This window comes from Aulostomus chinensis, chromosome 15 (assembly GCF_037954235.1).
Source record: "Aulostomus chinensis isolate RoL2024-O1b breed Wild chromosome 15, RoL_Achi_v1.0, whole genome shotgun sequence".
NCBI classification, from domain to species: domain Eukaryota; kingdom Metazoa; phylum Chordata; class Actinopteri; order Syngnathiformes; family Aulostomidae; genus Aulostomus; species Aulostomus chinensis.
In genome coordinates, this window is record NC_141334.1 from 15,795,629 (window position 1) to 15,812,416 (window position 16,788).

Here is a 16,788-nt window from a genome sequence, read left to right on the forward strand (position 1 = left end):
AACGGCGGATAGGAAAGAAGGACAAAAGACAGTGAATGCAAACCCGAGACGACAGGAAGCTCAAGATGGGACATCTTTTAAAAAGGTCTTAAATCAACTGAACACAAAGCATGCAATGTTAATCTATCCGTCTTAATCCCATCGCTTTGAGATCCCTTATTATTCTACATTCAATATAACCATTTGTCTTCTCTAACAAGCTTGCCCTATAGCCATTTTATAAATGGTGCTCCAACGGTTTGTAAAGCCACAAATTTTGTGATGGTGTCACCGAGTTAGGAAGAATACAAAAGGTGGGATAACAAATATCTTTAAAACCTGCCGCACAGCTCCAAATATCATATTTCCTGGTCCCCGCCGTTAAAGCAAAGATTAACAATAACCACGGCAGCTCGAGTTTCTTTTCCACTTGCTGGTTTATTGCAGCTCAGACTTTTATGAGCACAGCTCAGAGCAGGACAAGTTAAAGTGATGTACTCGACATGTAAGAAAATGTGAAACACTGATTCCTCAACCACAAGCCAATATCCTTAAATCACCATGCGCTCTGGCTTTGAATGAGGGTACTAACAATTCCTTGTTTGAAACGAGAACTCTTTAGCAGAGCCTCTCGCCAATCCACCGGGAAGGAGAACATCTATTACCAGCTTCCAACTGGTTTAGGTAGAAAAGTCTTGATAGTGATACAGAAAATCACAAAATGTGCTCCAGCCCTCAAATTAAATATTTCTAGGGTTGAAAGGATGGCTTGGCCACTGAGCTCAGTATTTCTATGGGTACTACAGAATACCGATTCATGTACGGTAACAATCGGTGGTACCTGAATGCATCATGACACTGACAGAATAGGCAGAAAGTCACAACGCAACTTTCTAACTTGTCGTGAATGCAACACTCCGTGAGAGGGCGAGTACGTTCCACCGAGCAGCTTCGTTGACAGAAAGCTCATATGTCGATGTGGTTGAGGCTCCCTGTAAATTTGTGATGCAAGGCTGGCCAGGTGAAGCACCTGCTGAAACAAGCAACGTGTAAAAGCTGATGGCTGCACAGGTAGCTGGGAAGCTAAATCTCACGCAGTAACGTACGCTTGTACTAGCAACATGCCTGATGAATTTTTCTGTGACATGGCATCACTTTTGACATATAAAGTCACAGGAAATTAATCAACTTGTCAAATTTCATCTTGACACGCTGGCAAGATTTGCCACATCCTTGCCAATGTTAACGTTTTACAGTGCTACTGACATGAACAAATGTGTGAAATTAATACGTTCAACCTCTTTTTCCTTGCACTATTTTTTACTCCACCAAAAAAAAAAAAGTACCAGTACCAACGTGAACCCAACCCTTGTGAGAGAGAATGTCAACAAAGGCCCCCCCCCCCCACACACACACACACACACACAGCACCATCTGCACATGTTGCACATTCAACTGTCAATAGCAGTGCTTAAGACCTCAGTCATCAAGAAGAGAAGCAGCCACAGCAAAAGATAATACACATAATGAACAACAGTTCCAGCGTGATTGGAGCTTCTTTTTAATCAGCCATTGTGTCAATGCTAATTGTGACATCGTCCACATGCATGCATCCCAATTAAAGATATTTCTAAATCACTTATGTCATTCATTCCCATTCAACTCCAAATACTCCACAGACGTATAATTCTGCCAGTAAATGTAATTCATCACTGTCAGTGGAGTCACAAGGCATTCCTTACACATTCAGTCAGCCAATATCAAGCTGTTCACTGGAATAAAATAAGAATACGCTTTCCATTACACCCTGCATAAACAGATGCCACATAATAACATTCTACTCTCTAATTTTCAGTTTTCCCCCCTTTTTATGCTCCTCCTCCAACACTAAACTATGGCTTCACCGCTCATTTAAAACTGTGGACAAAATTGCCGCAATTCTTATATTTCTAGACATTTTCTATCAACTGCAAGTCTATCAAGTTCGAACATGGAAATAACATGATAAAAGCAATGACACAGTGCTGAGGATACAGACAAAAGTAACACGGCCAAACAACCCCTTCAAGCTGAAAATGTCCTTCAAGTCTAATATGTCCAACTTTAATTGCTTTGCTTTGGTGAAACAGCAGAGACAAGTTGAGAACAATAGAGCCAGATTAGGTATTTCTCTTTAAAAAACAACAAATAAACAAATGGCTGCCTCTTTGCAGCGGCTGTGTGAGCAGAGAAAATTAAGTAAGCTAGTGACATGAGACATAATCATTTTTCTTAGAGCAAGCTTGGTGGCCAATTTATTCTTACCTTAGGCTGGGCGCGACGGGGAAAGGCAACCTTAGGATCAATCTGAGAAGGAGAAGAGAATCGTGGTTATAAAGAAAAGCTGTAAAATTTTAAGAGGGAGAACAACAATAGATGTTGGAAACAATGGTGCAGCCACGCTCACACGGCCACAGTTTGAACCTCACATCGCAGTAATATATTAACTTAAAGCAATCAAATGTGGTTTGTAACTCTGTGACAATTTTTTTGAGTCATTAAGATTGACTAATTGCTGCATGAAGGGCCTGTGGTGATACGGACAGCCTGCTTTAGAATTTAACGGGCATTTCGATGAAGTTACAGCTGCATTGGAGACCTTTCAGGATTGTTGCAATTAAACATGAAGTGCGCATGAATAACCCAATAAAACGGTGGGAGGAACTTAAGAAAGGGGGACTTTTCTAACGCTCTCTGTGCGACCCTGCGCCACCACATGACGGGAGTTTAATCGGTGATGAGACCACTACTGAGTACTGGTGGTTTTGTAGCATTAGTTTCAGATTTACCCACCAACTTTGCAGTTGCACTGTGTTGTTGTGCAGCAGCCAGTGGTGAAATTATGAGCACTAGGACAGCACTACCCCCCCCCCCCCCGCCCACCCCCACATCAATTCCAATCAACTGTTCCTCAACCTAAAGTTTGTCATCCTACCAAATTTCAGCTTAATCCATCCAAAGGCTTTTCAGTTATCCTGCTAAAAGTAACAAGAACTGACGCTGGTGATCACATGACCTACCCGGCGGTGGTAATGAATCAGTAAAATCATATTCTTTATCCACTAAATCAATTTTTTTTCCAGCTAGGCAGTACACTACATGTTTTGTTTAGAGTTATTGTAATACTCATATTTGCATTTATTTTTCCACAAGGAAAAAAAAAGTATTATTTTGCATTAAATAAAAACTGATGTAAAAATATTGTGGACTGGACCCTTTATTCGGATCTGCTCCTTGCTTGGCCCATGTCCTGTCCTCCAAATGAGTTACAGGAGAATCGATTCAACAGTTCTTCCTGCCGACACCCCCAAAAAAAGCATGACTTCCCTGGCAGATGGAACAACACAACCAGCCACACTGGACTGCTCAAGATCGTTTTATTAACTATTATGTCATCGATTTGTGACTGTGTTTTATTAATGAACTGGTCAGTGGGATCAATGCAGTGGCTCCATTACTGGCTCACGTAAAACGGCCGGTCACCAGCACTTGTGTTTGTATTTATACTAGCGCCCAGATTTGAGCAAATCACCGGTTTTATATCAAGACTAATGAACTGTCACCCAGCAGCTTTTATACCTTAAGCACTAAATAATATGACTCTATGGAATCTTTTATTACGAGAGCTGGCCAATTCCAGTGACCTCATTATTTTATGTAGCATTGATGGAGCTCAACGACACATTCTAGGTACAACATTCACTCATAGCTAAGCATTAAGAGGCAACACGCGAATTACTGCTGATTACCGCATGAGAATCAACACCTCGCCGCTGCTGCAGATGTAATTAAAAACACACGCCGCCATTCAAATAATAAATAAATAAATAAGGTGGCATGGAGGCCAGCCGCATCATCGTCCTGCAGGTCATTGTGGTAGCGACTCGCTTTTATTTTAGGCAGGAATTGCTGATTGAATATGACAAGGAGAAAATGAGAGTCTGAGGCCAGTGACGCCTCCAGATATTGCCAAATAACAAGGAGGATGCATCGGATCAGCCTGTTTCTCCATCTTGTGCTTGTTATGTCATTAGCGTCACTTCCCTCATTAATATCATTGGTACGAAGGTATGTGGTAGGGGTCTCATCAACCTTGCACTTACAATGAAAAGGGACTATCTCGAGCAGCAATGTCATCCTAAATTGTCCTTGTCTAGACACCAATGAATTCCAGAGAGAGGGAAAGAGAGAGGGAGAGAGGGAAAGAGAGAGAGAGAGAGACAGAGAGAGAAATTCGTAGAATGTTACTCATTTACATCCAACACAGAGTCGTTTTCATGTGTTATTTTGCTGTGTATTATACTGACATAATTGCAATTAGTGCACCAATTCCATGTATTTGTAAAAGTTACTCCTTTGGCACAGATGGATCTATTTAAAAAAAGAAAAAAGAAAAAAATCCCATCCTGTAGAGGAAAACAACAGAGCGAAAATGAACAAAGGAACCCACGAAGAAAAGACACCATCTGCACGGATCAATTAAACCAATGAGACCGACTAGGTTTGGATGTGTTTGAAGGGGGGAACCATGATGTGCTATGTCATCGTCATCATTTCTGTCAGTCTCACTTATTACCGTTATCTTTCTAAATCAGTTCAAAATGAGAAATGAATTCAATAACACCTGGGTATGGCAACCCTGCTTGTAATGAATTTCATTTAAAGATTTGTTTTAGCACTTAGCCTCAGGCATAACCAATTCAAACTCAATTATTCTCTGCACCCTATTTGAGCAAAGAAAACATGTCATGCTTAGAATACCAAAGTGCAGTACTCGGTAACATATTTTGCCTTTAAAGCCTATACACAAACACATTAACCAAATTTCTTCAGGTTGCGTAATCTTACTATTACCAAAAGGGGAGTGCACCAGAGTTGTTTCCATGAGATTATTGTTGGTAAATGTTAACAGTGAGTCATCATGGCTGCACTCGGGCTCGTGACCCAAGAAATCCAGTTCCTTCAGATATTGAGGGGCAGGTGCAACATGCACCTAAGAGCGCAACACGGACACCGTCATGGCCCATCCGCTGAGGGCGTCTCCTCATTTGAGCCTGAATCTACACAATATTTGATTTTGCTGAAACCTCTAATTGACAGATTTTAATCTTCGACTTCATTTCTCTTTTTAAGAGGGGCGTTGACTGTTTCAGAGGGACACTCAGTCTCCACATCTGGCTCTTACCCAAGTGCCCTGTTTCCAATGCAATTTTTTATGATACTTTTAACCTGTTTTAGAATTAGGTGTCCTTCGGGGGGGGGGGGGGGGGACGACTCCATAAACTACTTTTGGTGCAGGCGTTTCAGTCGCTAATATATGTATTTCATGCAGTTATGCTCCCTCAAACTGACTAACCATGGTCCCGTGCGTGAGAGGCCCTGAGTGCCATTTGTTCCAGAATATTTATGTCCAAACATGATTCGAGGTGTGGGCTCGTCAGGGACATCCACAAAGATCCCTGCATGATGGAGCATGTGCTGCAGAGACATCACGCCGGCCAAAGCGCCTTATTCATATCAGCTCTTTGCTAATGAATATGGATAAATAATTTAATCGGGTGCGCTCAAGACTCCCTGTATGTTATGGACCAAATTGCAAGAGGGAAATATTTCATTTTGAAAAAGTGTATTTGATATTGCATGGGACACTTCTGGTTGAGTGCTGTCAGTTGTGTACGATTCTACCCCCGTTCCCAATCTTTGATCCATAAAAAACAGACCCACACACACACATGCACACCTCTGCACAAAATATGGTTCTTGGAAAAATGAAAAACAACTGAACATAACTACTAGACAAAATGACTGTTTGGGAAGGACTGGAGATTTGGCACAACTAGGAATGCACTAAGAATAATAGGCTGATAACTGATGCCTGTTTTGTTTATGTCGCCTCAGTTGATCATAATTCTCCCTTTTCTGAAACGTTCATCATAAAGACATAACTATTTTAAAGACTTCTTTCAGGACAAATTCAACCCTACACATTCCTGAAACAACCTTTAATATATCACTTACGTATAAACCATTGACGTGATTTTGTGGCAGCCACGTGTCTATCGTGCCGTCTCGCCATTTTACATGATCTTGTAAATCCAGCAAAATGTGGAGGGGCACGGAGTAGAGCAGGAGGAGGCACCAATCCGAGACATTTGTACAGAAATGAAAATTCAAGAAAATAATCAAAACGTGGTTTTATTAAAACTACTTCTGTCTTGTATTCAAGGAGGCTTCATTCACCAAACAGAGCACTCCAAATATTACGTTTAAAAAGCTCTTCAGCATTGCTTTCAACTGTATATTTGTGTTTCCGCCCTGTTGGGTATTTTCTATTCACCAACCTACTTTACTACACCAGGAATGGAGGTCATCTGTGTTTTCAGGCAGTTTAAAAGATCAGGATTATCCGGGGGGGGGGGGGTATGCTAAATGTATCAAAATGCACCTATGATACTGCAGATAGTGTCTAAATCATACTTGGAGCAATGCAGCCAAATTAGGCAATGAGGACTTACTCGCCAATCCTTGGGAGAAATGCTGCAGCAGCACCTTTTTAGGTCACAACTTATGATGAATGGCTCCTTTGAGAAATTTGAAATCAAGGGCAGGGGAGATGTGGCAAATGTGAGCCTTCTTCATTACATTTTCATGCATATACATGTGAAGGTGGGGTTTGTTTTCTCTTATTATTTTTTTTTCCTTAAGTGCCTTCAACCTTAAAGCCACCAGCTCAAATATTCTTTCCCCTTTGCACTGGATAAACGTACCATTGAACCAGAGATTATGTCATCTCAGTTTCACCTGATACTTCCTTCCTGAAACATTCTTGTTATGCAACACAACATACCATCCAGCAGCTTTGGGATCAGTCAGGCAGACCTGGGTAGCAAAATGTTATTTTACTCTCTGTTCTCATCTATCACCGCTTTTGCACCTTGGAAGGGGAAAAAAAAAAAAAGCCACTCTAAATATATTTGGCTTAATTATGTTATTTGATAGTTATTTAGTGTGTAAGCGGAGGGCAGAGGCAGAGTTCAAAGAGTTCTTCCTGCGCTGCTACTGCTGCTGCTTTCAATACTGCAACTGAAAAGTGATTCAACTGATGTAAAAGTAGAATATAAATAGATGACAGCTGTATCTGCCTGTCTGACTACCACTATAAGAGCCTTATTAATGTCTCACTTCTATTTATCGTGGAAACATCCCCAGCAATGCACACAAAACTACACTACACTCTGATATTTACAAGCTTGACTTGGAGCAAAGTGAACAATACACTGTGGATATGAATGTGCTCCATTATGTTTCATTGGTTGCCAGATTAGCTGCTCGAATGAGGGAAAGCAGCGCTATTAAGCGGCTTAACATTTACCTTTTGTTTATTGTTTTCATACTGTAGAAGTGTGAAGGTCATTAGGAGTGGAATAATAATTATTAATTATTCTGTTTACATAGCATTTACAGCAAAGACACATATAACAGCCATTAAAAAGGAGAAGAAGAAATAACAGAAAAGTAAAATACTGGGGTCAAATCAGCTCCACGCTGAGGTAAAAAGCTAGTCAGGAAAGATAAGTTTCAAGGCGTGATTTAAAACTCCAAACACAATGTTCCACAGTCTGAGTGCCACTGCTGCAAAGGCTTTATCACCTTTCTTTCTTAATCTAGACTTCGGAACAGCCAAGAGGGCCTATTGCCTGGACGGGGTATAGAAATTGAGCAGTTCCTCGATGGAATTTGGTTTTTCGTCATGCAACACTGTAAAAGGTAATTAAAATAATTTTAAAATCAATTCTAATAATTGCACAGCACAGGGAAGCCAAAATAATAATAATGTGAGTTGACACTGTGGACCAGCAGCAGTGGCTGCGGCTAATGGAAGGCGTTAGTTAGTAAATGACCTCCAATGTTCACTAAAGAACGTGCAAATATACAGACTTCTACAACAATACGGCATAGCGACGAGTTAGCGGCACAACTGATGTTGTGGGCTCCATCGCAAAAGGTTTGAGGACAAGTACAACTAGATGACATTCTTCCACAATGATGGTATCAATGATGTGTTTATGGGCACTACTGAGCCACCAGAAAACGTATATAGGTGAGACGAAATGTGTCGTTTCAACCCTTCTTCTAATGACTAATGTTTCCAAAGAGCTCTGCAGTGAGAGTGCACGTGAATTGTGTTTCTCCGGACGATCTGAAGCATCTGCATAGTTGAAGTTGTTCGCTTCAGGAAGTGCAGAGGAGGACAGATGGTGAGATGCGCGTTTTCGCTCACTTCATAGCTTCTTCACACTTTTTCAGTGTGTCTGTGTGACTTTTCAGATGTGCCGTTTCAGATCCACCTTTTGTTCAATGATGCAACATGATCTCACACTGGAGTTGAACAAAAAAAAAAAAAAAAAAAAGAGGATTCCCTCAAGACATCATACAAGCTAGTATGTCAAAGTAATAAATGAGAAGAGACCGAGAGGGATCCCCCAAACCCGCCCCATCATCTTTTATATTCCACAGCCTTTTACTACCAGGTCTCCTAGGGGCTGCTTCTGCATGCGACTGTGGGAGATCGGGGCAGAGAAACAGCATATATCTGAAGTTCACATCTTACAAAAGGATTTCACATATTAATGCGGCTCTTGGGTAAACTCTCTCTGCCTGGCGATTAATACGTATCTGCGCTAGCGTGATGATGTGGCGTTTAGGCTAAAAGGAGAAGGCTTATCAAAGCTTGCAGCTTCTCTCCAAGTGTGTGAGGAGTTCCACAGGTGTGTGTGTGTGTGTGTGTGTGTGCGTGCGCACGCACTGTGTGTGTGCGTGCGTGCGTGCGTGCAATATACCGACCGAATAGACAAAGAATTCAAACATAAATGATTCATATCTGTGCTGTCAATCTTTAGCGATCTGTGCTGTAGGAGAACACGTCAAAAACGCTGCTTGTTCTGCTCCTGGGATCAATATTACCGATGTCAAACTCAACAAACAAACTGGACATCCCCCCCCCTAAAAAAAAATATGCTGTATGATCTAGATTGACTAGTATTATACAAGACATTACTGCCTTTGCACGTGTACAGATACAGCCTGATCTAACAATGCTCTCCGCTATTATTAACAGAAGAGCAAGTCACCGCTTCACTCACTGATTCGCCATTTCTTCCGACTCCGACCTGATCGTTTAGACGTGTCCAGTCTTCCTCACCTCACTTCAAAACATCAAATCACTAAAGTGCCACAAAGAAATTCTCTTACAATGAAACCTTTTGAAAAAGTTGTTACAACTCCAGATAAATTCATGCTGTTTACAACTGGGACGAGCAGTAGCTTTTCTTTATAAACATGATAGTAAATATCTTATAATATTTGGCAGGTCTACCTGGCTCTGCTTAAAAAAAACAAAACAAAAAACACCAGAATATCGTAAAATTTGAATTAATTTACAGGAAACAATTAAAAGAAGGAAAAAAACAAGGAGGAAACAATAAATCTGCCACCTTGTAGAGCTCTCAAATACGATACCAGCTTGCTTCCAAACATCATCTGCCATGAGTCGCATGTTTCTAACAAAGCGTCGTGAAAAGTGGTAAATATGCTCTGAATTACCAGCATGTGTGTTTTCAAGCCCCAGGCTGTGCTTCCCCATATGTCTCATTCACATTCATCCCAGTGTTTTCATAACCGGTCAGAAAGAAGCACACATGCAGAAGAAGAAGAAAAAAAATATTTTGAAATACAATAAAAAGTAAGGAAAGAAACGGCGTGCCCCTCTGTACATATTCTTGTATTTTGATGTAGATTTGCTTCTCAACCATGAGGAACGCAAAACTGAAATCCTCTTTAAGAACAAAGAAAATGGAAGATGCTTCTTGTATGCTGAATTAATTCACATACCCAATTATATCTCTTAAAACAAAAAAAACAAAAAAAGAGGTAAACTGGACAAAAGGCAGCAAAAGGATAAGAACAAATGTAAATGAGGTCTGATTTCCACTTTGCCTGTATGAATACTCATAATGTGACTCAACTTGTTCACAGTCACAGCCCCTCCGGCCACTCACAGCCAGTCCTCTCAAGGTTACTGAGGACAGAGATGCCGGGGAAGGATTCATTCCAGCAGTCAGAGGCTGGTATCAAAATCAAACATCTGCAAACACATCAAGAAAACATCAACAATAGCTGGTCGGACTGGGTCGTTGTGTCCCGTTTCTGCCAAGCGTCTTTGTAAAAAGATACGATAGATCCAATGCAGTGGCGACAGCGTGAATGTTGAGATGTGCCACAGCACAGCAGACACAGGCTGGTGACTAATAGTGAGGAGGACAGCTGCCTTAGGTTGGTGCTCTTCCATGACACGTTTAAATAGCACATTAGCAGCTGGGAAATATCCTTCTCCGGGTGTAATTGAGTCAATAGCGTCCCATCTACCTTTACGACGCCAATTAAACTCAAATATTTATTTCAATACGACAAAAAAAAAAAATAACCCAACAATAGAGCCTGTAATTATCCTTATTATACACGATGATCAACGGGATATATGGCCTAATGTGGCCACTGAAAACAAAGCAAATAAATCACAAGCGCACACACACACACACACACACACAAGAAAATGTGTCACTAATACCAACCAGGCTTTACATCTTTTTAAGTAGTGAATCAATGAAAGCCAAACATGACTATGACAATGGTTATTAAAAACTATTTATTCACAGCATCCAGAGCAGTTTAGGATGCTGACCGTGTAATCAGTACGTCCCCCAGTCCAGCTGTGCCTCCCCCTCCTCTCATTTCCTGTCCGCCGTCTACTGCATGCAAGCTAACACGAGTGAAAACAGACTGGGGTTTGTTTGGGGTTTTTTTTTTTATTGTTTTTTTTTTCAAACAAAAAAATTTGACTTTGGTATAAAAATCAGCCTGATTTTTCAGGGAAATTTTACAAAGATAGTGATATATATATATATATATATATATATATATATATATATAGTGATATATATATATATATATATATATATATATATATATATATATATATAGTGATATATATATATATATATATATATATATATATATATATATATATATATAGTGATATATATATATATATATATATATATATATATATATATATAGTGATATATATATATATATATATATAGTGATATATATATATAGTGATATATATATATATATATATATATATATATATATATATATATATATATATATATATATATATATATATATATATATATATATATGTTTTTTTTGTTGTTGTTGTTTTTTTTACAAAATAATAAAATAAAAAAAAGGAGCCTTGAGTGACTTGCAGCTTAGGTCATGACAGATGTGCAATAAGTTGAGAGAAGTTTGGCGTGCCGGCGCACCGAGGCCCTTCAGTGAAAATGATGACTGGACGTCAGACCTTGAAATGTCACCGTTCAGTCCTGCAGCTGAGGTGCTGTCAGAGCTGAGGAGTATGACATGCGTCTGTCAAATATGACCTTTAGCCTACAATAACTAACAATCTCCACCTGTGGTTTTATCTTTAGTGAGAGGACTCACAAAAATGGGCCTTTTCGCAGCTATTACTTGGCCTCAGGAGAAAAGAAAGGAAAAAAAAAAAAAACAGGCTAATAATTTTTCCCCTATAATGGAAAAAACATGAAGCATGAGGTGACTGACAGAAAACCAATAATCAGCTATTTAGATGTTCAATTTGTTCCAGTTATTTTTTGGGGGGGGGGGGGCGGGGGGTCTCACATGAGTGTTCGTAACACATTATTAACTGAGATTTCTTACTAGTTGACTCTCTTTTCTTTCAAATTCAAATCATAATCAAATAATTGACAGTTAAGTTGCAGTCATTAACCTGCAGTTTAATTTTAATAATCTCACTGTAAGGAGGAAAAAAAAAAAAAAAGAGCAAGCAAGCTTTTTTTTTTTTTTTTGTCAGGGGAATAAAAACTATTTCTGATCCAATGACCAGCAAACACGTCAGCTGGAGGTATATGAGCGGAAGGTCCCTGGGTTAAATCCTACGAAGAGCTTAACAGAATAATTAAAAAAGTGCAGGAGGAAATTTAACCCCTTCCTGAAGCTCCTGCTCCATTTATCACCAGGTGTTAAGCGCAGTACTCAGTTTCCATTTTATTTCCAACCCTCTCTCTCTCCCTCTCTCAAGTATACCAGCCAGACTTTGCTAGTAAATATATACACTGTCAAGCTGTCACAAAGTGCTTCATTCAAAACGACAAGTTGGAAACTGCCTGTGCATCAAAGCTGTGTCATTATCTCCTCACGCAGCCCCTCAATCTGCACCTCTACAGATACACAAGCTCGGCGATATCAGTCGGATGTATCGGTCATTTTAACTTCCCAGAACTTCTGTCCTCCCTCTATATTCGCTAATTGGAAACATATGGACCAAAGTGTGATCTTATCGCCTTTATTCCCGCAGCACATTAATAGAGCTAATAAAGCTGAAGGCGTAACACACACACACACACACACACACACACACACACACACACAGACAGAGGAAGGGCGTGCTTTAAATTTGAGGGGCAGCTAAAAAAAAAAAAAAAAAAAAGACAGTACTGTGCATCAAATGCCCATAAAAGATTTCTTGGAATTTAAAAAAACAAAAAAAAAACAAAAAAAAGGCCCACAGTCTTTTAAAAGCTGTCTCTTTTTCATTGAAGCAACATTTGGGAATAGTAAAGCCTCCATCACTGAGCTGTTTGGAAATCTAACCAGCACTCCCTCGTCAAAAAATAAAATTCAAAGTGCAGCCAACTTATGAAAAAGCAAACCTATAGAAATGCTCTCTCCGCAACTTCCCAACCTATTTAGCTTTCAAAATAAAAGACGTACCTCCCGCTAGACAATGTAGCACCAGGCCACTCCTGAAGCTGAGAGGGAATAAACGCTCATCATTTCAGATGAACACCTGCTAATCCATCACTACAGACATTTCCCAACAACGTTCAATTATTCATCTAAAAAGGCAAAAACAATAGCGATCGTGAATGTGGAACTAATTGCCTTACTTGCTAAATAAAGTGGATATGAAGGTAAATGTAAAAGCTCTTGAGTTGCTCTGGCTGCTGCACTTCTGAAAATACAGTTACAATTCCTGTGTGTACTGACTGCTTCATTCTAGATCTGTTTCTGAAGGGCAAAGTATTTCATTTTATTTATCCCCCCCCAGTATGAGTGAATCAGGTGGGACATAACTGCCAGGTCAAACAGTAGCGAGGCAGCATGCAGGCCTGCGACAGCACGCCCTTTACTGGAACATGAGGTATGTGTGCACTGCACATGTGGCTGCAGTGAGGAAGGGGGCGTGTCCGGCCCATTCATCCGGAGAAGTGAAAGTGAACACATAATATTCACCCTGACTTGTGTGTTTTATTGCAGAGCTTCCTGCAGAATGTAGTCCATGACCTTGACCCAAGCTCAAACCTTAGGTGTCCCCCCCCACCCCCACCCCCAGAGGCCTTAGTTAGGATGACACAGGGTCCCTAGGGGAGGGAGGTGCAACACACACACACACACAAAACATGAAATGTGGACGTATAGATGACATCAACTCACCGTCTTTGAGTCTAATTCGTGGTGTTGTTGAGCTAAGACTTTATCTACGCTGGCAGCATCTGTAAACGTTACAAACCCAAATCCTCTGCAAAGCAAAAAGACAAAGACAAACGTGTTAAAACGCAGGCAGGCAAAAAAAAAAAAAAAAACAACCAAACAAACACAATCCCTTTTGGATTCTTTAGTGTTCAAAACACAACAGTGTGCATATTGCAATGACCTTAATATTGCAACAATATTTCTTTTCTTTTTTTTTTCTTTTCAGTATAATCCAGATTATGGAGGTCCTGTAGCAGATTTGCTCATTATTTGCTGTGCTCCAGTGTGAGGCGACACTCCAGCAACATTGTGCTGCAGTCACAAAGTCAATGTCAAATTGCATTCGGTCGCAGCTTTACAGCGGCGAGCATTTAAGCTTATCTGGCTCGCCGTGAAACCACACGCAGGCGCGCGCGCACACAGTCGGTGGGGGGGGGGGGGTAGTGGCGATGGTGGTGGTGGTGATGGTGGGGGGGGGGGGGGGCACACGAACACACACATGGGCGCGCGCGGCCACAGAAAACACATCTATCTACACGCTGGATTAATGCGAGACAAAGTGGAGCGACATAGCTACATGCACCGGGGAGGGAAAAAAAGTAGAAAAGCCGTGTGTTTACCTTGAGCGTTTTGTCGTGGGGTCTCTCATCACCATACATTCTCTTATTTCTCCAAATTTACTAAAATAGTCTCTAAGGCTGTCTGTGGATAGAGAAGATATGTCGGGTCATTGCACAGAAACATGCTGTTGTCACTGTATGTTTAATAAAATTAAAAAAACACCCCCCGCGATGCGCATAGGGGTCGAATAGAGGACTTCAGATGGACGGAGATCAAAAATAACATCGTGCGCACACACACACTGGTGAGATATCCCATACAGTACAGTACTGCACACACATACACACACACACAACCACACAAATACGCACACGCACGCACACACACCGCCAGCAGCTACACCGAGCACCACAAAACAACAAGAAATGCAGGATACGGTGTTAAACAGTCTCACCTGGTGAGGTTTGCCAGCTGAGGCCACCGATAAACATTTTACTGTAAGAGGGAAACACAACAGAAGTGAGTCCAGATGTCAGTTCGGCCATTTTGACGACTAACTACTTCTAAAAGCGACCTTAAAGGGTAAAGGAAGACTGTGGGAACACATTGGCGCTTCGTAATTACAGTCCGTCTACATAAAAAGGGGGAGGACACAGTCGCTAGAGAGCGGTTTGAAACTGCGGAGCTGAGGACGGTTGAAGTGCGTAAGTGCGGGGACGGATCCAGCACGGCAGGCGAAGTCCTCTCCAAGATGTTGTAACATGCAAAAAAGCCCGTAGCTGAGGATTAAATGTAGCCAGATTCTTACCCCGGGTCATGTTGTGAATCATTTAGGCTTCCGGATGTGGCTTGACTCCCGTCTCCTTCCATGTCTATTCCAAAACTATCGGCTGGGACTACAGTAACAGTGACAGACACACACAGATACGGCAGGAGATATGCAAAGCCCCGCTATGAGAATATTACTGAGCCGGGAACGACAGCGTCACACGTGGGATCAGCTCAGCCCCCTGCTCCCTCCTCCTTACCTTGGCCCAAAGGGGGCGGAGCCTGCCTCTGTCACCTAACCAATCCAATTGACGTCAATTCAGGCAATCTGCAAACCAATCCTCCCATTTGTCATTTAATTAAGCAATAAGCCACGAGAGGTGACAATGTCTTATTGCTCCTCTAAACCGATGGCTACAATTACAGTGATAAAACTCGTCTTTATAAATTGGTGTTGTGCTTTGTAAGTAGTGTTTTTACTTTTCATAATAACAGGAAATCATTTGAAAAGCTGCTGAGCAACTATTGTTTATTACAATTAGTTTTTAATGTTCCTCCGCCGTGCAATATAGTCCCTCGGCGAAAAGCGGTGGCTCAAGGCTCTCAGGTGGGACAGGAAATGAGATGTAAGATTCTAACAAGATGAGAAACTTAGGAAAGGTTATTTGCAATCACCTTGCATTTTATAATGTGAAAGAATGTGTGTCGAACGTAGCAGTATTAGTAGCTGCCTTGAATGTTGGGGGGGGGGGGGGCAAAATAAACCCCCTCCCCACCATTTACTTAATGTGAAGTCACCAGAAGTTACTTGTGCCCTCAATTTGGTTGATTTGTGGCCACAAAGTTGTGGCTATGACATACAGCTAACCCTTAAGCAGACAAGCAGTTGATGAGAGATAAACTTGTTCTCTCCATTTCTTTAAATATTTGATCACAACATAATGTAATTAGTTTGTGTTCAGATTTAACTTTTTCCCTGAATTTATTTTATTTGTGGGTAGGAGATATAACTTGTTCCCACACTGAAGTCATTTTGAGGGCGTGAGATATTGTTCTCAATTATTGATTGATTTGTGACCACAAGACAATATATTTAACTAATTGGCGGGGACAATTTTTGTCATGTGACGCTATTTTTTTTCCCCTCTCTGTCTCTATGGCCACAATTTATCAGAATGCTTATCTTGTAAGTTTGTTTTTTTTTTTGAGGCACCCACTTATATTTCAGTGGGTGCATGTTTAATCTGACTTAAACATGACACAATCATGTGAACCTGTATTTGTTACCAGGTACCATGTACACTGTAAATTAAAACATGTAATGGTGTAAAATGAACTTTCCTGAATCAATACAGCAACAGCAAAACGGTTCAAAAACAGCCCACCATATGCAGAGGATCAGATTTTGCAATGTTGCCCAATTTGAGTTCAGAGGCTGAGCTGATTATTGGAGAAAGTCTCTGGAGCCATTAAAGCTGTGATCCAGCAGGTTTAAAGGAGAAGGAGAGGGTCCCTGAGCTGGAGCTGACCCCGAGGCATGGCCTTTAACAGCTATATTCATTAGGAATGCCTAGAAATTATGTTCCTATGGGACACACACACACACACACACGCACGAGCGCACACACAGTGGCGGTGTGTTATGGATCTGTTCATGTGGCTGACCTGTGATGACCTGCCCCCTGCACACCTATAGACATCAACTGGCTCCATTGTGAACCTGAGGAAGATGCAGTGTACTAAACTGATGCATTTTTAGAATGTATTATTATTATTATTATTATTATTTGAAAACAAAAC

General features: G+C 40.9%; 1 protein-coding gene across 10 annotated transcripts in view; it reads right to left on the minus strand.

The window, feature by feature from the left end:
• msi2b (musashi RNA-binding protein 2b) overlaps positions 1–15,236 on the minus strand; it is a 251,950-nt gene extending 236,714 nt beyond the window's left edge. For 4 of the 10 annotated variants that reach the window (XM_086179197.1, XM_086179199.1, XM_086179202.1 and 1 more), the window contains exons 1-5: positions 15,029–15,233; positions 14,675–14,715; positions 14,280–14,361; positions 13,621–13,705; positions 2,284–2,325 (exon numbers count right to left, since the gene is read on the minus strand). In XM_086179197.1, the coding sequence (XP_086035323.1) occupies positions 2,284–2,325; positions 13,621–13,705; positions 14,280–14,361; positions 14,675–14,715; positions 15,029–15,090 (312 nt within the window). In that variant the 5' untranslated portion in view covers positions 15,091–15,233. Of the gene's footprint in view, positions 1–2,283; positions 2,326–13,620; positions 13,706–14,279; positions 14,362–14,674; positions 14,716–15,028 lie in introns of all 10 variants that reach the window. The other 6 variants (XM_086179198.1, XM_086179196.1, XM_086179195.1 and 3 more) reach the window with 4 other exon arrangements.
• Positions 15,237–16,788: the final 1,552 nt, after the last annotated feature.